The sequence below is a fragment of the Neolamprologus multifasciatus genome, chromosome 19 (genome assembly GCF_963576455.1).
Source record: "Neolamprologus multifasciatus chromosome 19, fNeoMul1.2, whole genome shotgun sequence".
NCBI classification, from domain to species: domain Eukaryota; kingdom Metazoa; phylum Chordata; class Actinopteri; order Cichliformes; family Cichlidae; genus Neolamprologus; species Neolamprologus multifasciatus.
The window spans coordinates 12,526,640-12,548,410 of NC_140457.1; the positions used below are offsets into that span (position 1 = coordinate 12,526,640).

The 21,771-nt window shown below is 37.7% G+C and overlaps 1 protein-coding gene and 1 pseudogene across 2 annotated transcripts; both read left to right on the plus strand.

Moving 5' to 3' along the window:
* On the plus strand, positions 1 to 7,814 carry mapre3a (microtubule-associated protein, RP/EB family, member 3a). 2 transcript variants are annotated; one of them, XM_085143632.1, is made up of 7 exons: positions 1 to 153; positions 2,202 to 2,324; positions 2,433 to 2,578; positions 2,717 to 2,909; positions 4,344 to 4,486; positions 4,596 to 4,748; positions 6,403 to 7,814. In XM_085143632.1, exons 2-7 carry the CDS (start codon positions 2,204 to 2,206, stop codon positions 6,469 to 6,471), a joined length of 825 nt encoding a protein of 274 aa, XP_084999758.1. In that variant the 5' UTR covers positions 1 to 153; positions 2,202 to 2,203; the 3' UTR covers positions 6,472 to 7,814. The 2 variants fall into 2 exon arrangements, with proteins under 2 accessions (XP_084999758.1, XP_084999759.1); XM_085143633.1 differs by having other exon boundaries at positions 2,717 to 2,873.
* A 12,222-nt stretch (positions 7,815 to 20,036) lies between these two features.
* On the plus strand, positions 20,037 to 20,503 carry LOC146496109 (putative non-functional immunoglobulin kappa variable 6D-41 pseudogene; annotated as a pseudogene).
* Positions 20,504 to 21,771: the final 1,268 nt, after the last annotated feature.

Sequence of the window (21,771 nt, forward strand, 5' to 3'; positions counted from 1 at the left end):
GCACGCGCAGTAGAGGCTGAATTGTTGCAGCCCCAGACAGGGCGGCCCGTTACCAAGCACTGCACCGCGCAGGGTCTGACAACGACGACAGCAACGGGCATTGACATAAGGAATACTGCCAGCGTGATAACAACACAGACGCTCCTGAATACAGTGAGTATCGCCGCATTTACGCCCTGCCGACCCACCCCGCCTCTTAAATCTCTCTCTTTTCTGCACGTAAAGGGGTTTAACGGGGAGCTGTGCTTTATTCCCATGCAGCGAGGATATTTCCCGTGTGCTGACAGTCCTGAGGTATTCGGGGAGGCCTGTAGAGGGGGCCGCTATGAGAGCAGCACCCAGCGTTGCGGCTTTTTTAACCAAAAGCACCCAGCAAACGAGCACATTTATTGTTCTCAGCTCGGGTTGAAATGTCAGACCCCCGCCCATTTGCTCTTGCTTGACTTCAGCGGTTTGCGCTCAGGATTTTATTTATTTATTTTTTGCTGCAGTCATTATGGGAGCTTTTTCCAAGGCCCGATAGATTTTTAGAGAATAGATAGACTTCCCTTCGTGCCCTTATTTAATAAATGTACGCCCACTGCGTGGTCCTTTGCTGCTCATGTAGCTGAAACATTGTGATTTTTTCCTCACCCTGGCTAGTAGTTGCTCATGGGGTTAGACGCTACAGCCATGCAATTTCAGTATAGCCAATGGCCCGTGGGAGAATGCGTTGCTGAAGGTGCATTCACAATAGAAGTGTTATCATCAGAAATCACAGCACGATTCAGCATCAAACTAAAAACTGACAGACGTGGTTTCATTAGTCTTTGGCTGTCAGGTGCAGACAGAGCGGCGTGTGACCTTAAAAAGCATAATTTTAAAGTCGCCACGTTGCCCGTGTTAATATGCATATTGGTGCAGGAAAGGTCTGAGGTGTTACAGGATCATTTGGACATGACACCGCATTAACAGGCAAGCAAAGTGAGCACAGAGAAGGCTGGAGATGCCAGATGTGTAAAGCTGCTGACAAATACTCCGGATTTTTTTCTTCTTCTGTATAATCAGGGAGGATTATGCTCGAAACACATTTTTAGATTAGAACTGAGAATAAAGATGCTTCTCAGGGACTCTGTTTATGTCTGAAAGTCAAATTTCCTCCCTAAAAGCTTGATATCCCCATTCTCAGTGGGCTTTACAGCTGCAACAGACTGTGGCCCAGCCCCAAGATTTACAGTCAGACAGGGGGTGAAAAAATAATTCCTAAAAATTGAAGAAACTGCAGTGCAGTTTTGGAATCTGCCTGTATAGATTATGGGGTTTAATATTAACATGGCCCAACGAAGAAATCCAGGTCAGTACAGTAAAAAAAATGGATTCAGTGAAAGTAGTGCAGTGATGTAGATTCACAAGTTAATGGAGTCAGAAGTCAGTTTAACATTTCCTAATTGCAGCTTCTTGAATGTGTTGCTATCTCTTTATGTTTAACTGAGATAAACATTGTTTATATAGCGCCAAATCACAGCAACCCCCGGGAGCTTTGATATTGTAAGTTAAAGACCTTATAATATTAGAGAGAAAACGCCAACAATCAGTTGACACTCTATGAGCAAGTGCTTGGTGACAGTGGGAAAGAAAAACTCCCTTTTAAAAGGAAGAAGCCTCTGGCAGGACTAGGATTAGGGAGGAGCAGTTGTAGCTGGTTGGGGGTGAGGGGAAAGACAAAAGAGCAGAGGGAAAAGGCACACATGGGAGAAAACCACAGTTTAAAAACTAATTAATAATGATTGTTAATTGTTAGTGATAAAAAGCCATAGTGGTGTAGTAGATAATGGCATAATAATCATGTATAGTAGGCTTATATGTTTTGCAGCGTTTGCATGAGAAATAGGCATATTGTTTTTAGCAAGTAGTTAATTACAATAATAATCATTATTAAAGGCCTAAATAAGTCCTGTTTCAGTCTTTCAAATCCAATATAAGAAGCTTGGTAAATGTTATGTACAGTAGTTGGTAGCTTGGTTAAGGAGCATGTAGAATGGTTACTTTGCCTAGATTATACTATAAAGACAATCCCTACATTTTTATACTCATACCTTGCACTGACCAATCAGAGAGATGAATCATTGACCAATATTCTTCCTTCAACTTCCATTTAAGGTTTTCCAGTCTTGCTAACAGGAAAATGTAGTTGAGCGGTTGTTTCTCTCTTTTCGACTCAGGGATGGCAGTGAATGTGTACGCAACATCTGTGTCCATTGACAACCTCAGCCGACATGACATGCTGGCGTGGGTCAACGACTCTTTGCATCTCACTTACACCAAGATTGAACAGCTCTGTTCAGGTGAGGCCTGAGGTTATTTTTCCCCCTGAAATAAGCTGCTGAGGTAATTTTGGGGCAACTCTTGACCGAAATAACGAGATCAATTTGTTGTGTCTTTACGTTTTCAAGGAGCGGCGTATTGCCAGTTCATGGACATGTTGTTTCCGGGGTGTATTCTTCTGAAGAAGGTCAAATTTCAAGCCAAGCTGGAGCATGAATTTATACACAACTTCAAAGTTCTTCAGGCAGCTTTTAAACGGATGAGTGTCGACAAAGTCAGAATCACTTTATTATGGTTTTATTATTTATTTAATTCATGATACCTGAGATAATTAATTGTTTTACCTTTCATACTGTTAAACATGTGTGTATCAAGCGGAGCTTTTCAACCATTTTCTGTTTTCATTGTCCAGATAATTCCTGTAGAAAAGCTTGTAAAAGGGAAATTCCAGGACAACTTTGAATTTGTGCAGTGGTTCAAGAAGTTCTTCGACGCCAACTATGACGGCAAGGAGTATGACCCTTTACTAGCCAGACAGGGGCAGGACGTGGCCCCTCCCCCCAATCCAGGTGATCACTTTATCCACAAACCAAAGAGAAACCAAGGTAAAGCCAAACATTTTGCCTTTGCTGCACGGTCTTGCTGAGCTTTGGATGGCTCAAAAGCGCTCCCTGCAAGCAAGTGGTGTGAGCAGCACGATTCACAGAATGACTTCTTTGATCCATCTCACTGCCCAGCATTTGCAAAACCATGACACTTTAGGTACAAGTGAGTCATTGGTAATATTATAGTAATCGTCACAGTGCCTAGGGATGCAGCGTTAGTTTGGCAGAAAATTCACATTTGTTCTGATCGATCATGATCAATAATGCCAAAACACCTGCAGAAACAGCAAATATAGTTATTTCCCCAGTGTCCTGCATTGAGCGACTGATGCAACACTGTTGCAGCTTTGTCTCTATTAAAGCTGGTTTGATAACAACAAATTTTTCCCTTTCTACTAACGAGAGTGGTGTCAGCCTGAACAGCCTCGCCCTGTCTCTGTGAAAGCTTTTTGCTTGAAGATCATGGCAAACAATCCAATTTAAGCTGTAGTATGTCATAAGCCTGCTTTGTGACTTTGTCACTAGCAAGCAGTGTGTTATAAATGGGAAGAATGGTTGCACTTATTTTTAAAACTGAAAATACCATAGACTGTATATAAAAGATGGATGTCACTTATTGCATTGTGGGCTGCTGTTTCGAAGCCTCAAGTCTGGCATTTACATTATTTGAACATGAGCGTCCGGTTTTTGCACTAGTTAGCCATCTTGGTTAGCCAGGTGCTAATAATGAACAGTTTGAGCAACTTGGAAAACAGGCTTAAAAATGTGCGTAGTAGAAAAACTGAACAGCCAGCTCCTTAGCCTGTTGCACCCTAAAGAATAGCAATTATTTTACCATTACTAGGCCCATAATTTATAAAATGAATATCATTTGTAATGTATCGAAGCGACCAATACATTGTGAGAATTAAGGGCATTTTTTCACTGACTTGAGCACAGTCCCAAAATCTATTTGCAACCAGGAAAGTCACCCCATCCTGGCCAGTAAAAAGAAAACAATAATAAATAAAAATAAGTTTGGCACTATTTGATTAGCGTTACTTTTAAGACCTGGAAGTCGCTTCCATCTTTTATATACAGCCTGTGGATAATGTGTTCGCATGTTTTGTCTTTGAGTTTATCTGAAACACCTTTGCTTAAGCACTTATAGAGGTTTAGTAGGCAACAGGTCTTTTCTTTTTAAGATCTTGAGTCAAATTAAAACATCATTTATATAAATAAATCGATAATTTGGCTATTTAACCTCAGCACTCTAAATATGTGTCGTTTCTATCAGTTGTAAAACAATTTGAAACCTTTTACATGTTGATGATTGCATCAGCGCTCTATAATGTGCTATATCCATCGCCACAACTGCTAACAAGCCAAAATAAGTGCAATAAATCTGTCTTAAATGAAATGCTGAACCACTCCCACCATCTCTAACCACTCCAGGACCACAGAGGACATCCCCAACAGTTCCCAAAAACATGCCAACACCGCAGCGGGTCCAGCATAACACTCCAGCCTTGAGAAAGAATCCGACTTTGTCAAGAAATGGGGGCAGTGATGCTGAAATCATGGAGCTAAATCAACAGGTAGAGTTGAACGGGAAGGACAGAAGGCCGTGTGGCTCTTTTGTTCTGATTTCATCCTCCAGACTAGTTTTTGACTACCAGCTTGAGCACCTTTTTCTCTTTTTCTAAGTTGATGGAGTTGAAGTTGACTGTAGATGGCCTTGAGAAGGAAAGAGACTTCTACTTCAGCAAACTACGGGATATTGAGCTGATCTGCCAGGAGCATGAGAGTGAAAACAACCCCATTCTCAGCAGGATAATTGACATTCTCTACGCAACAGAGGTATCTAGCCATTATAACAGATATATAACAGATTGCCATACTCTCTCCACTGTTGACAGTTAAAAGCAAGGAGAGAAGAAGACCTGATAAAATATTATCAGGTTTTCTGCCCTCCTTGCTTTCAATTCAGTTCAATTCAATTCAATTTATACAACACCAAATCACAACATCAGCTGTCTCAAGGCGCTTTTTTAACCCTCAGGGGTCGCGGATGCGCCGGCGCGTCAAAATCACATGACCAATTTAAGACGACACAGCTACAAGATGCAGCACGTCAAAGTGCAGACTTCAAACTATATACCAGTTTTTGAATTGTGTCGATGGGCCACGTAAAACCAGAGTTATGATAAAAAATACACGCAATGGTTTTTATGAACAAAACAGTGGTGTTTACAGCGGGAAGAACGGTAAAAACGGCGTTTTCTACAGACAGCGCTAGCAAACACTCTCTGCTTGCGAGTGAAAAAAGAAAAAGAAAAAACACTCCTTCCCTATTGGTGTTAGAGTTTACCATGTCAGCCAATCAAAAAAAAATGATAAGGCAACATGTGACATTTGGTTGTTTAGGGAGAAGGGGAAGTTTTTAGGAGTGACACCCGCGATGGAAAGCGGGCGAGCGAAAGACAGAGAGAGAGCGAGTTTTCATATGTGAGACATTAGTGACGTTTAGTGTGTTTGGAGGCTGTAGTTAGTGTGTTGTGTAGTTATTGTCTTGTATTGTGTGTCAGTTAGACTGCTGAATTTCATATTTTCTCCAAAAAAAAGCCGTCAAAGGCAGATTCCAGTGTAAACGCTGTTCCCGCATGGAAAACAGGACTGATGCACCTCCTGCTGTCAGACCTGCAGGGTTTAGGCCTGTGGTGTTCTCCTCTGTCTTATACTGAACACAAACTACATTTTTTGGACTGGCACAAATAATTTGTGTGCCTTCTTATTTGATGCAGCACACCTGATTGTTCTGTAAATAGATTTAAATGGTTAAAAAAAAAACGCCTGAGGCCTTGGCTGCATTGTTAGGTAAATAGTACCATATAACTTTGCTGTTTGCAAAACTTGTGCATAATTTTTAGAAATGTACAATTTCTATTTGCATTTCAAGTTATGAAAATGATTCGTTAAACATGTTTGTGGGTTTTACAGTAAGAAATATAACTTTTTTCTACTCGGATTTTGAATTTTTTGTCTGAATTTAGATCAACTGTGCTAATAGATAACTAAGATATTAGATAATTAGGTACTTTGTGCGAGACATACGATAAGACAAACACTTAAATAAAAATAAAAAGTGCTAAGCAGATTGATATATACATGAATGCAGGGGATGATCAGTGCAAAAATGTAACAGGTGTGGAGAACACACTACAGGGTCATGGGAATCCCCCAGTAGCCTACGCCTATTGCAGCATAACTAAGGGAGGATTCAGGGTGACCTGATCCAGCCCTAATTATAGAAAGGAAAGTTTTAAGCCTAATCTTAAAAGTTTGGTTACCAAACTAGAAGCTGCTTCCATAGAAGAGGGGCCTGAAAACTGAAGGCTCACCTTCCATTCTACTTTAAATACTCTATGAACAACAAGTAAGCCTGCAGTGTGAGAGCAAAGTGCTCTAATATGGTGATATGATAATATATATATATATATTTTCTGTATCTTAGGAAGGCTTTGCACCTCCAGATGATGAAGACCTCGATGAGCAAGCTCACCTGGACCAGGATGAATACTGAACCCATCGTGTCCCTCCCCTCAAGCATCTCCATCTTTCTTCCCCTCATCTTTTTTCCCTCATTTTTTTTCTCCTCTTTGCACGCTTTCTGTAAATACTCACCATCATCCCAGCTTTCTGTCTGTGTTTTCCTTTCTTTGTGTTTTCCTTTCTTATTTGCATATCTGTTGGTAACCTTCCCCTCCATCCTCTGGCCATCTACACACTCTTCACAACATCTCCGTATTATCATTTGCTGCTCCCCCCCTGCCTCCATTTACACAGTAACAATAACAGTAATGTATGACACATCCCAGTTATTTCAGCATGAGTAATGCAGAAAATAGAGCCGAGAGCTGGCTGGCATGGAGGTTGTTATGGCGAACAGTTGAGTTTAAGTCTGTAAATATTACCGACATTTTGATTACCGAAGGAACAACGTCTTTGCTCTTTATGGAGTAACTTATTTGCCTTTGGTGCGTTGTTAATACTACTGTTAGAGCACAGAACAACACTGCTCCCATGTGCAATCAGGACACTCCTTGAGCTACTAAAACTGTAACAAAACTGACTTTTTATTAACACTTTATTATTTATTATTTATATTTCATTTAACTTTCTGTAGCAAAATTGGTGCAGACCTACTGTACGTAAACTGAAAGCTGAGGCCATGTGTGTTACTCATATCGGTTTGTGCTTCAGTCAGGCTTTTGACGGTGGGTCCATGGCATGTAGAAATGCTGAAGGAAATTCTTTGGTGTAATGACTCAAGACTTATGATAAGTGCTCTGCAATTATTCATTATTGATCAGCAACATATCTGAGCATGAGAATGTTACACATTGACTGTGAATGAGTGATATTTTGTATGTGTATTTTGTGTGCAGATTTTCTTGGATGTCGCACGATCCTGGTTAATTGCCATTGTATCTTTTTAGGCTGACATACTGCAGTCTATTTAGGTGTAAAATGTAAAGGTGGAAAAGCACCTGGATTCTGGAAACTTGGTTATCGAGTGTAGCAGATCTAAAGGTTTAACTCTACAATATGAAGAAGCCTGACGCTGAATTAAAAACAGAGACATTTTCACATGTTTTACTGCTAATCATGCTGTGTTTATACTTTAAATTTGCTGTAAAGGGTTGCCCAGGGTTTTAGAGTTGTCTCAGAGAAAGTCATTATTTAGAGATCTAAGACCAGTTGACTGGTCATCAAACAAGGAGCTCTCCTTGTCCTTCCCTAGCTATTTTTACTTTGCAAACTGGCTGTTATCTACTCTGGAACTCGCATTCATCGACCATATAAACATCTACAGAAACACTCATCTTTTGAGTTTGTGAATAAATAAACAGTTGTGGAAAACAAGTTGTTTTTTGGCGTATTTGGGGGATGCATTGTGGTGAATGAATGGGATTATATTAGAGAAAGTTAAAAGTGTGTTAACGTAGCCTAAATTAAACCTTGCAAACTATATGTTTTTTTTAGACTTTACCTGAAATTAGAAACTAATCAGCCCAAGCCGTTAAAGATGACTGATGAAGTGAATAAAATTGGTCACCTTTCATGACCTGAAATACAGCCCAGGGAAATCACAGTATACGTGTCAGAGATAATTATACCACAAACTGTGAATTGGTTGTATAACTATAAAGCAAGGGTGTTGCTAGGATCTTGAAATCTCTGTGCTTCACAAAGGTTTGAATTCACAGAATGATCCTGAAATAAAAAAATAATCAGTGCAATTTCAGTGTCTTGGGAGCTTGGAAAGAAAGTCACTGGACTTCTGTAAGTTTGTTGAAGATAAGTTTCCTCTCATCAAAGAAGCTTCTTCAGTTCTAAAACCAAATGGAATGCCCCAGGTATTTACACCTTAGTGCAGCGGTCCCCAACCCCCGGGCCTTGGGACTGGTACCGGTCCGTGAGTTGTTTGGTACTGGGCCGCGAGAGAGTTAAGGCTCAAGGTGTGAAATTTAAGGGTTTTATCGGTTTTCAGCGTCTATTTTGTTATCGTTTTTATCGTTTACTCGGTTTTCCTTGGTCTTTTCACGTGTGTTATGAATAAATTTTCTTTTTTTCGGTACCCGGTACTAGTTTATTTTGTTGTATTTATCCGCGACACCTAAAGGCCGGTCCGTGAAAATATTGTCGGGCAAACTGGTCCGTGGCGCAAAAAAGATTGGGGACCACTGCCCTAGTGGGAGTTGTCATGACCCACTATTGATCATGTGCCTCATCCTTTTGCCAGTTAATAGAATTATCCAAATGTCAATATTTTTTCTATAATAAATAAAAGTTCAGTCATAATTCTAATGCTTATAATCTTGGATTCAGAAGCTACAGTGCATGACAATACATTACATTTAATAGAATTCAATGTATCATACAAAAACCAGTAGATGAACATAGTGAATGTTTCAGAAAGATATAGGGACTCAAAATGGGCACTACCAAGACCACTAATGAACTGAAGTACAAACAAATTCAGGTATGAAAATATTGATAAATCACAGATTGGCAGATGGAACATTCATATACGCACTATTTGTGTATATAAACTATTAGTAAATATGTCCAGTGACACTATACATTCTTTTAATGGCAGGAAAGAAATGTGCCACATTGTGTTCTAGCTGGTACAAGGTACAAGGAGATATGATCGAGAAAATATGCACTTTTCACAGCAGATGGCATTTCAGTGATTATCTTGCCTTTGACTACAGATTCTGTGTATTTATATTGAGATATCAGTTTATACTGCTTAGGGTCCTTCTGCTTGGCATAATGGTTGTCACACTCATCGCTAACTAAGGTAAAACTGAGACATCACTAGTGAAATTTATCTCACTGTGCTTTAGTATCACATACACCTCAATAAGGAGACATGATTTTGAAGGAACTGAACATGATTTATTGAAATACAGCTATTTAGCAATTACGCCCCCATAGTGCTATGTAGAACAGGAAGTAGAACAGGACCCCTGGAGTCTAGACGCTGGTGGTGGAGATGAAGCAAGTGGAGATAAGGGTGAGGATCTCTATCTGGCCAGATTGAGGTAGGGATGTGGAAGAGGCAGGAAGTAACAATGAGAGTCTCAAAGGCAGAATGACAGAAAAGCAGTGAGATTTAAAGATCATCAGACAGAGGCTGACTGGTTGGCAGAAGGGGGACAAGAAAATGACTGGAGCAGATGAGCAGAACTCTGATGAATACAGAGTTAAGTTAGACAGCAAGGGAAAAGTGAAAGTGTTGTAAGGAATAGAAAAGCCTGACACCCAGTAATGATGAAAGATGAGTGAATCTTGATCCTCCTTATTAATCTTGTGCATAGATTAATTCTAGGAATATTCAGGTCTTTTGCTTGTAGTCTTTTTTTTTGTGAATGAAATGTTTTCATTTTTTTTAATTGGAAGAAAAATGTTCTGAAGTTCTGCGTTTTAGCCCTCTGGTGGTAGTTGGAGATGTTGCAGGTTTCTTTTGTATATTTTGTACTTTGTGTAATGTTCGGTATTTTGAACAGCTCTTACTATGCACATGATTGTTTTATTATATAAAATATAAAATATTATATAAAATGAACACAGCAAAAGAGGATTTCTGGGTTTTTTTTCAGATTCTTTTTTTTTTAAATTCATCTTTGGTTTCCTGAACTATGCAATCTGCACTCAAAAATCACAATATAATGATAACCCTTAGACACATAGTATTATGAAATTTGTTTTAGGTTGCTGGAGTAACAAATGAGACTGTTTCAATTTCCAGAAACTTTAGACAATCACTGCAAACACTGAAACTTGTTGATGTATTTACTCAACAAGTTTCACAAATCCTTAGGACACAATAATATACATCATTATGTGTTTTTTAACCAGAACACCTGTTCCAGTTAGAAATCTGTGAGATTGAAAAGAATAATTTCTGGCACTGAATAAAATTTAGACATAATGTAAATTGTAGTTAAAGTTTGGCCTCAGAGATTTGGATCTCAATTAATGAGATGCATGGATAAACTGTTAAGTGAGTGTCACACTTCAAACAAAGTGACATTTTTTGGCTACTCGGAGGTGAAAAATGACCATAAAAGAATGCAATAAAAAGAGGTATGAAACAGGACAAAATGACTACAATACACTACAAACAAATATGAGGTGTGGAAAAAAAACACCAAAAGGAAATTGTCATGTTAAGCAATGTAAAATACTGTAAAATAATGTATGTAAATGCAAAATTGCAAAGAAACACAAACTCTCGACAAAGATCATTATAGCAATTATTATTATTTTTTAATATAGATCACTAGAAAGAGGCAGGGCATATTTTTTACAGTCACTCCTGTAATTTTGTGTCTCTTTCAGAGTCGCTCCGATGTCCAGTTTGCTTTTTGTATCAATTTGGTGGATTTAATTTTATGTGTATTCTCTTTTTATGACACAAGAGGGCACTATTTGTTTTCATATAAACAAAGGGGTATAATTTCCCATGAAGACTCTCCAGGTGCAGGTGTGTTCACTGACCCATGCTGTAATTTCAATATTTTCTATATATCCCATATTATCATCCCAGAAAAAAAACATTTTTGAAAAAAAGTTTTTATTATGCGATGATAAAAAAAAAAACATCTTTAAAAATATATATTTTAAATATTTTACTGGACTGACAGCTAACCTATAGCTCTGATTCTGACACACAATTATCAAGTCTATAAAACAAGGCAATACCATCTCTCCGAGCTGTACAGTCAGCACAGGTACCTGTAAAGAAATCAGCTCAAACCTGTTGGGTTTCATAGATTTATGCTGTCATGAGTTGTGTAGAACCGAACATCTTTCAGCACATAGAAAAAAGATAATATTACATCAGTTTTAATATACCTTCCTTTAATTGATATTCATTTATTTGCATTTAAATATAGATTTGGTTTGTTAGAATAAGCAAAATGAACCAACCAGTATCTGGTGACCAACTAATATGGGCCCTGTTAATGACACAAATATAATGGAGAGGTTGAATGAGCCTCTCCTCACATGACCTCTGTGTTTTCTGTTTCATTGGGAGAGGTGGGTGGTTTCCTCCTACAGTGTGTTTTGCACACTTTCATGCATCACTGCTCCTCACAGTTTAAGTTCTGCTGTCACACATGCTCTCATGCACTTCCACTGAAAACTGATTCAGGATGGTGTTCCAATGTTTGTGGTTCTTTTGTGTAGGCTTTCTAAGTCAGGGTGAGAGTTTGAAAACATTTCTGACATATAAAACAAATTTTATGTTTGGTGACATGTATCTGCTCTTTCTGTGTACATTGAGTTTGAGAGTTTAAAATGCCTCACTGATGTTTACTATTGAAAGTTAAAAAGATATTGTTAAAGTTTTTGTTTTATTTCTTCATTTCAGAGTCATTTGCCAATAACTTTCTGACTCAGACTGATGAAGCCAAGTCTGTCAGTCTTGGTGGGACCGTGACCATCAGTGCCACAGGGAGTTCAAATATTGGTGCTGATCTCAGTTGGTATCTTCAGAAACCTGGACAGCCTCCCAAACTTCTTATATACTACACATCAAGTCGTTTCTCAGGAACTCCGTCTCGATTCAGTGGAAGTAGATCTGATTCTCAGTACACTTTAACCATCAGTGGTGTTCAGGCTGAAGATGCTGGAGATTATTATTGTCTGGGTGCCCATGGTGGGAGCATTCACACAGTGATATATAGCTGTACAAAAACCTCCTTCAGCAAGACTGAAGGCTGCAGGTGCAGATAGCTGGTGCAGAGGCTGTGATGAAAGTTACTGGCCCAGTGAACACAAAAAGAGCACAAACACAAGAATATAAATACAACTGAAGAAACTAAAAGCTTAAACATGCCGATATAAGTCTGCTAAAAAACAGTAAATGTAGTTTTCTTCTTGAACTGATCAACTAATAGAATAGAAACATATTATTTACTGTTACATAATCCACTAAATCACAGCTAAATCACAACAGTTGCCTCAGAGAGCTTTATATTATAAGGAAAAGGCCCTACAATAATACAGAATAGACAAAACTAAAACATGTTATGTTACTGAAACATAAATAACGGGTTTATAAACCTTCCGTGTGTGATAGATTGGTGGTCAGTTACTGAAAGGATCTTCATTGAAGTGGCACTATACAGTCTTAAAAATCTGTAGCACATTGTATTTTCTTCTCTACATTTTGTATTACTTCCAATGCACTGCACACAATAAGGTAACATAATAATAAGATGTTCTAACAGTTTTAAAAATAGAGTTCTCACATTTAAGACATAGACTAAGTCACAAAGTGTTCCACATTTACAATATAATGCAAATGTAAAAAAATAACTTCACATATCACACAAACAAGATACCCGTACATTATACATGTATTTACAATACATGTATTTTTCAGTTAAACATTTAATATAAAACATATATTTACTTTTATTTTGAAATTGATCTTGATTATGTTTCCTGTCACAGGGTTGTAATGATGAGTGCAATTTATCTTAGTCCACGTTGTGGAGAGACCTTAACTGCATGTAATCATGATGGATGACCCTGACCATTCATCCAGCTCTCCTGGCTCAGACTCAGACTGCTGCTGCGGTAGAGTCCACTCTTCTCCTGAGTGAAAGCCAGGCCAGATTTTACTGTAACATACAAAATGTGGAAAGAAGTTGTTTGAAATATGTAAAATGGCTACAAAAGGATGGTGTGCACAAAAATATGTGCAGATATATTAAATGGTATTAAATAGAAAAAGAAATAATAACAGAAATGCTCCGAATCTGAGATTTTAAAATAACCACAAAAAGCAGAAAATCGTGTAAAAAAAATACAAATGACGTAAAACAGTATAAGGAGATTGGTGTCTTGGTCAGTGTGTATCATGGTTAAATTAGTATTGGTAAAAATGCTAACAGTCATTTTAACAGTGTTAGAGTGTTTTGACCTATAGGAGAAGAACTGACCACAAAAGAAGGGTGTTCACAGTAACTCAGTGCAAAGACAATAAACAGTGTGAACCATGGTGACAAAAAAATATGAAATAAGCACAAATAGCCCGCAATTATATAAAAAAAATGCAAAATGGCATAAAACAATATAAGGAAATGCAAATAAGCAAACTAATAACCACACAAGCCAAAGTATAAAAACACACTATAAAGAAATACATTGAATGCAAAAGTCACAAAATGGCAACTGAGACACAGACAGACAAAACATGTTTAAAAACCTTAACAGAAATGAATAAAAAAAATTACAATTGGCCAGAAAGAGACAAAGAAAATGTGTTTTTTCATCGATGTCCAGTCTGCTTTTTGGATCTGTGTATCAGAGTCAATTTTATGTGTATTCTCTTATTTTGACATAAGAGGGCACTATTTGTACAGCAGCAATGTACAATTTCCACCTGGACTTCATAGGTGCAGGTGTGTGCTCACTGACCCATGCATTAATTTGAATATCTGTCGCACACCCTGGATGCAAAATAGTTTTCTATAGTTCCCTTCTGTAAAATGACAGTTTTTAATGTCTTGCTGGGTGGACAGCTGTCTATAAGTCTATAAGGCCGTCTCTCTGAGCTGCACAGCCAGCACAGAAATCTGTAATTACCTCAACTCAGAACTTATGAAGATCTAAATTACTGCTGTGTTGAAACATATGTGTGAGAACAAGCACATTAGTTATACTAATATCAAATTAAACTAGGGACTGATGTGTTGCAGCGATGATCTCTCGGAGGAGATTAGAGACAACACTGTTAAACAGAAAGTCCCTGATACTCATTAAGAGGTAGTGAAATTGACATTTGCGCTCCTTTTTTCAGCTTCACACTTCAGTTAAGCAAACAGTTTCCTTCTGCAGAAACAAAGGTTGTTCACAGAATCTATAGTTCCAAAGCACAAGGTAAAATAAACTCCAGAATACAGATTTTTTCCTTTGGATTAGATTAGTTTCATACCATAGACAGAGACTTGACTTTATAAGTAAACATGCAGTAACATATACAACCTACTAGATTAGTAGTTAGTATGTTAAAACAAAACACGTTTTACCTCACAGTCTGAGGATTTGGTCTTTTTGAGCTTCAATAATTATTATCAGATGAGTTTAGAATCAAACAGCTAAGTGAGGTCTGAGCAAAAATGCCAACATCATCATGTTAATGCAATAATAATGCAGTTATTTTCAGGAACTCAAAATGCATCTGAAACTGCAGAGTGTGTTATAAAAAATATAAAATATTAAAATATGTTACTCATTCTTTCTCAGTAAAATTAGAGGTCAAAAAAGGTGGTTCTTTTGTTGTTTTGTTTTTATTTTTTCTTCATTTCAGGCTCATTTGCCAATAACTTTTTGACTCAGACTGATGAAGCCAAGCAACATTTCAAGCATGATGTGCTGCTTTTTTCCTCATTTATTTTTGTTGATAAAATGAATGATTTGTTTTCTAAAGCTATTACTACTCAATTACCTGTGGTAGTTGCATGTAATATGCATGCAAAATGCAAAAGCTGGCTGTTTCTATATAATAACATATTATTAACCTATTAAAAAAACTTAATTGAATGATACTGGAAAAACATATGCAGAATCCTAATAATTAAAATTGAATGAAGAATACACATGAATACGTTTAGATTCACATATGCATGTAGGAGGATACTCTTTCACAGCATAATTAATATCTAGATGACAATACATAAAATGGTAAAAAAATATTTCAGGTAGGAAAGAAGGTAGAACCACATTCAAAATGTCCAATAAACAAAAATAAGATATATAAATTTTCCTTCAGTGTGTTGAGAGCAGAGAAATTATTCCCTAGAGAGGAGGCTTTGCATCATCACCTGATCTTCCAGAGAACTGAGAAGGTTTATAGTCCTGTGACTTCAACACTGCAGGACTCACATCTGTCAGTCAACACAGCAGAAAGCACAACCACCATGACTCTCATCACCATCCTCATCTGGACGCTGACCTGCTGCTGTTTTACAGGTTCATTCACTCAGCAACATTTCAACCATGATGTGCTGCTTTTTCTCTCATTGATTTCTGCTGATAAATGAATGATTTGTTTTTGTCTGCAGGATGCAGCGGTTCAGGTGACTGTGACACAACCTCCAGTAGTGACATTTACTCCTGGATCCACTGTCACTCTGACCTGTAGGACCAGCCAAGCTGTTTACAGATGGTCTGATGGTGACGCCATCTTCTGGTATCAACAAAAATCTGGACAGACTCCAAAGCTCATAATAAAATTTGTGAAAACACTTCAGTCAGGAACACCATCTCGATTTAGTGGCAGTGGAAGCAGCTCTGACTTCTCTATGACCATCAGTGGAGTTCAGGCTGACGATGCAGCAGTTTACTACTGTCAGAATCAACATAACATAAACAGTGCTTGGGTGTTCACACAGTGATTTGTAGTTGTACAAAAACCTCCCTCAGTCAGACTGCAGAGACACTGAGCTGTTACAGCAGGAACTGACTGCAGCTGCTGAAGAGGAAGAAACTCTGACACAGACCTCACAGTAACCTCCCTGAGCAATAAACACATTCAAGGGCATTTTAACACAAGGATTTAAATAAATAAATAATTACATTTTTAATGAAAATATTACAACTACTTCTTGGTTAGATTTCCTGACTGTAGTAACAACAAGAGTAGTCTTTCATATGAACAAATGAAATATATAATTATTATCTTTGTATTCATATCAAGTTTTCTCATTATGACACAAGAAAACAACAAAAACCAACTGTCAGTTTCAAGTTTTTTACTACTGTGTTATGTCACATCATTTTCATACAATTCCTCACCATTTTCAAGCTATTGACATATTGAAACATCAACTGAAATCATGTAGTAGATAGTTTTAATTGTAAATAATAAATTTAACCCATTGTGTTTGTCATTATCTAAGAACACCCCCCCCCCCAACAAACAAAACCTAAGATATCATAAAGAGAATTTGTGGTTATTGCAAAAAGTTTGTGCTATGCTGACAAACATGAGTCAACCAGAGATTAAAGTGAAATTTTGAAGGAGGGGGAGCCTCCTTGTGTGTATGTGTGTGTAGCTGTTGTCGGCTGACCTGAACAAAATGTAAGTAGAGAGCCATATGACTGATTTCCAACTACGCAGCGACTATAAAGATAATATAAAAGACACATTTACTATAGCACAGGGCTAACACACAGAGATAGACAACCATTCACACTCACATTCACTTCCACAGGCAATTTAGAGTTACCAACTAACCTATCCCCAAGAACTGCATGTCTTTGGACAGTGGGAGGAAGCCAGAGTACCCAGGGTGAACCCACACAAACACGGGAAGAACACGCAAACTCCACTGGTGGTGGAACTGAATTCAGGACCTTCTTGCTCTGCAGCAACAGTGCTAACCATTGTGCCACTGTGCTGCTAGCCCCAAAAAGAAAATTATAATGTGATAATTTCTAAGCTATTACCACTCTACTTACTACCTGTGGTTGTTTCTGTGTAATAAGCATGCAAAATGCAAAGCAGCCATTTTCTATATAATAACATATTAATAACCTATTAAAAACTGAACTGGAAACACTGATGCAGAATCCTAATAAGTTTAAATGAAGACTACACATGAACACATTAGATTCGCATATGCGTGTAGAGGATACTCTAACACAGCATAATTAATATCTAGATGACAATACATAATATGGTAAAAAATATTTCAGGTAGGAAAGAAAGTAGAACACAATCATGATGACCAGTACACAAAAATAGGATATATAAATAAAATGAAAAGATTAAATGATCCTCTCCTCAGCTGACCTCTGTGTTTTGGGTTTCATTGGGAGAGGTGGGTGGTTTCTTCCTAAAACGAGTTTTGCACACTTTCATGCATCACTGCTCCTCACAGTTTAAGTTCTGCTGTCACACACGCTCTCATGCACTTCCACTGAAAACTGAGTCAGGATGGTGTTTCCAATGTTGGTGGTTCTTTTGTTAGGCTTTCTGAGTCAGGGTGAGAGATTCTCACATTTAAGACACAGACTGTTTTATATTTGATGAAATTTTCTTTGTTCTTTTTATGTTTGTGTCTAAAAAACAAACGTGTCATTTTATTCTTCATTTCAGAGTCATTTGCCAATAATTTTCTGACTCAGACTGATAAAACCAAGTCTGTCAGTCTTGGTGGGACTGTGACCATCAGTGCTACAGGGAGTTCAAATATTGGTGCTGATCTCAGTTGGTACCTTCAAAAAACTGGACAGCCTCATCATTAACTTTCTTCTCAGGAACTCTGACTCGTTCAAGTGGCAGCAGATCTGGTTCTCAGTACACTTTAACCATCAGTGGTTTTTGTTTGGGCTACCATGGTGGTGGAGTGTTCACACAGTGATTTAGAGCTGTACAAAAACTTCTTTCAGTCTGACTGAAGGCTGCAGGTGCAGAGACAGACTGCAATGACAAAAACTGCTCCATCAAACACAAACACAATGAATCTAAACAAACTGAAGAACTACATTGCTGGGATTATAAAGATTTTTAATTAAATGTTCATAAGTAAATAAGGCAAAAAAACAAAAACAACTATAAAATGTTATGTAATATTTACTGGACTTCAAAACTGTCCATATTTCAGATAGAAATATGAGGGTTTAATAAGCATTTATGTGCAATAAAGTATTGGCACAATGATTACAGAAAAGTGATTTTTCAAAAGCTTTTATTTTGTTATGACTTGTTTTTTTAACAGCATATTTTTAAAGCAGAATATGGATAAGATTGGTTGGTGAAATTTGCATGCACATCAATGGAGAATGATTTTTTTTTCAGAAATATTGCAACAGAGGAAACACAGTGTTATTTGGAGACAGGAAGTGTTGCTGAAGCTCTACTCTGAGCAGTGGTCAGGGTCCAGGGTTTGAGCGACGGGGCTCTGTCCACTCAGACTGGCCTCACAGCTTACTGAGCCCGCCTTCCTCCATTGGTCTGCAGAGAGGCTCAGGGTGCTGCTCCAGCTGTAGCGACCATCTGTCCCCAAGACCTCCAGGCTGCTTAACACACCTGAGGATGTGCTGGTGCTCCCCACCTTCCAGCCCAGCTTCCAGTTTGAAGGGAAGCCGCCGGTGGCCAAACACACCAGAGTGGCACTGCACTGCTTCTCTTCATCTTTGGATGGAGGGAGGACAGTGAGGGTGGGCCTCAACACACCCACTGGAGGAGAGAGAGGGAAGAAGAGCAACCAAAGACATAAGAATGAAAGCAGGAAAGAAATACCTACATGGTGTTTAATCATTGTTTTAATGTCACACTCACAGAGTTGAAACCCTCATGTACAGTTTAAACTTTGTCATCTGCTTTTTTCACTTCCTTTTAAACTACAAGTACAATCAGTCATCCATGAACTCAAAGCTGGTCTGTGTTTACTGACACTTTTTATTTTGGGGGAAATCCATAAAATACTGATATTTTCAAAATAGAAACAATAAAGAAATAAATACACAAACGCTATATTTGACAATCAAAGCTTGAAAATAACAAAACCTGAAATATTTTAACTGGGAAATACTAAAAAATATATGAATTAACATTTCATAGAAACTTAAAAATGAAAAGGGAACAAAATATATATATTTTTTGTGTGTTTTTTTTGTGTTTTTTGCATTAGTTTTAAAAAATAAATTCTGATATTTGTAAAACTGAATGAGTTTCTTAGGGAAGTTATTTTGCAGACTGTGAGATCAACTTTGTTTTATAAATAATGAAAATGATCAACAACAATCACCAAACTTGATCAAATATCTTTTCAAAATTTAATAAAATGTTTTGTAATGGTAGTAAATTAAAATTTCTGGTACTTACAGTCAACGATGAGTTTGGTTCCTCCACCAAAAGTCCACCACAGTGATACAAACTCATTAAGTGGCCATACAAAAACCTCCTGCACTCTGATCAAGCATCTAACCACTGAAAATGAACCTTTTTTCATGTAAAACATCACAGCACACCTCATTAAATGCAGAAGATGATTTCACTAAAGTGACTTAAAGTGTTTAATAATTTTAAATCATGATTATCATAATCGTATTTTTAGCATTAAGAATTGAAAGACAAAACTTAATTTTCACATTACACATATTTATTTTAAAAGAAACCTCACACAAAGAAAACTGTTTAAAACAGCAAAGAGAGAGAAACGTTTCAAGAAATCATGAATTCTGAAACTATGAGAATATAACAAAGACAGTTTTACAGGTATATTGTATTTGTTGATACTAAAATCAAAAAGTAAACATACAAACCAGAGTGCCATTTTAATCCAGGTGTTAAAAATATGTAAATATGTTTCCAATATATTTTTCTCTATTCCATAAAATCTTTAAAGGTATTAGTTCAAAACTATTTTCTTTTGCTTTTGTGCCACAAAGTTTCCTTCAGTGTGTTGAGAGCAGAGAAATCATTTCCATAGAGAGGAGGCTTTGCATCATCAGCTGATCCTCCAGAGAACTGAGAAGGTTTATAGTCCTGTGAGTTCAACACTGCAGGACTCACATCTGTCAGTCAACACAGCAGAAAGCACAACCACCATGACTCTCATCACCATCCTCATCTGGACGCTGACCTGCTGCTGTTTTACAGGTTCATTCACTCAGCAACATTTCAAACATGATGTGCTGCTTTTTCTCTCATTGATTTCTGCTGATAAATGAATGATTTGTTTTTGTCTGCAGGATGCAGCGGTCAGGTGACTGTGACTCAACCTCCAGTAGTGACATTTACTCCTGGATCCACTGTCACTCTGACCTGTAGGACCAATCAAGCTGTTGGTGGCTGTGGTGATGGTCAGTGTATGTTCTGGTATCAACAGAAATCTGGACAGACTCCAAAGCTCCTAATTCGACATGTGAGCATAAGACAGTCAGGAACACCATCTCGATTTAGTGGCAGTGGAAGCAGCTCTGACTTCTCTATGACCATCAGTGGAGTTCAGGCTGAAGATGCAGCAGTTTACTACTGTAAGAGTGTGCATGACGGGCCAGTGTTCACACAGTGATTTGTAGTCATACAAAAACCTCCTTTAGTCAGACTGCAGAGACACTGAGCTGTGACTGCAGCTGCTGAAGTAGGAGAGACTCTGACACAGACCAGTGAACACAGAGCTGACAGTAACCTCACCAAGCACTAAATAAAGAAATTAATTTAAACACGTCATGTCTATTGAGGCATTTTGAAATAAGAATTTTAAAAACATCTACTGTGAGTTTTGCTGTTTGTATAAACAGATGAAGCATAAATGTTTATATTTATATTCATATCAAGCTACTTGGTAATGATAAAAAACAATCTGTTTTAAGATTTTTATCATTGTATGTTGCCACCTGTATAATGAATAAAAAACACAGATTTTCTCTTGATCATTGTCAAAATAATGAATCTACAGTTGGAATCTTTTTATTTCAACAAATTTCTATCTGAAAGACCAAAGATAATCTTATTCATCATTAAAAGCTGTATTTGCAGTAATAATCATGCTATTACCATTTAACAACATCCATACCCACCAGCTAAGTTACATATCACCCTCTAAGTTGATGTTGCCAACTCTGTACAGCAGTGCTGTTTGTTCCAACCTTACAACACATATTTCTAAGAGTAGCAGGTTGCTTATCTCACACTGAACTCCTGTCTTGACCGTTTATCATCACTGGGGGAGCACAGAGCCCCGCTGGAGGTGAGAGCAGAGACAAATGAGGACTTTGTTAGTTCAGCTTAGAATAAACACTGAAAATTGATCTGAGGTTTGTCCACCTCTTCAAAACTTTCAAATTTCATTTGCATTTTTCGCATGTTATTTTTTTGTTACTTAAGTGGTTTTGTAGAAGAGCGGATTTGAAGGTATAAAATGTCTCTAATCTGTTTCTGCTCATCTTTAAACTGAAATGCAGCATTGCTGAGTCACAGAGAGCTGCTTGGAGGAGGAGAGAGCAGAGACACATGAGGAGCCTGTTGTGTCAGTTTAGAGTAAAAACAGGAAACAAGTCAAACATTTGCCCATAACCACAGCCAGATTCATTAATAGTTCATTAATATTAAGACAGTTGTTCATGTTGCTGAAAGCCAGCAGGAGAAGTTTTTGACAAGTTGTGGTTCTCACAACAATCACATGACTGACTATCATTACTGTCAACCTAATGTACGAAAGGAAAAATTCATGTGGTAGGTTAAAGGATCCTGAGGCTACATATGTTTAATTATTTGTATGTTATTCCAGCATCCTTTCTAAGTCTAATAGATAAAATGAACGATAATAAAATTAGATGA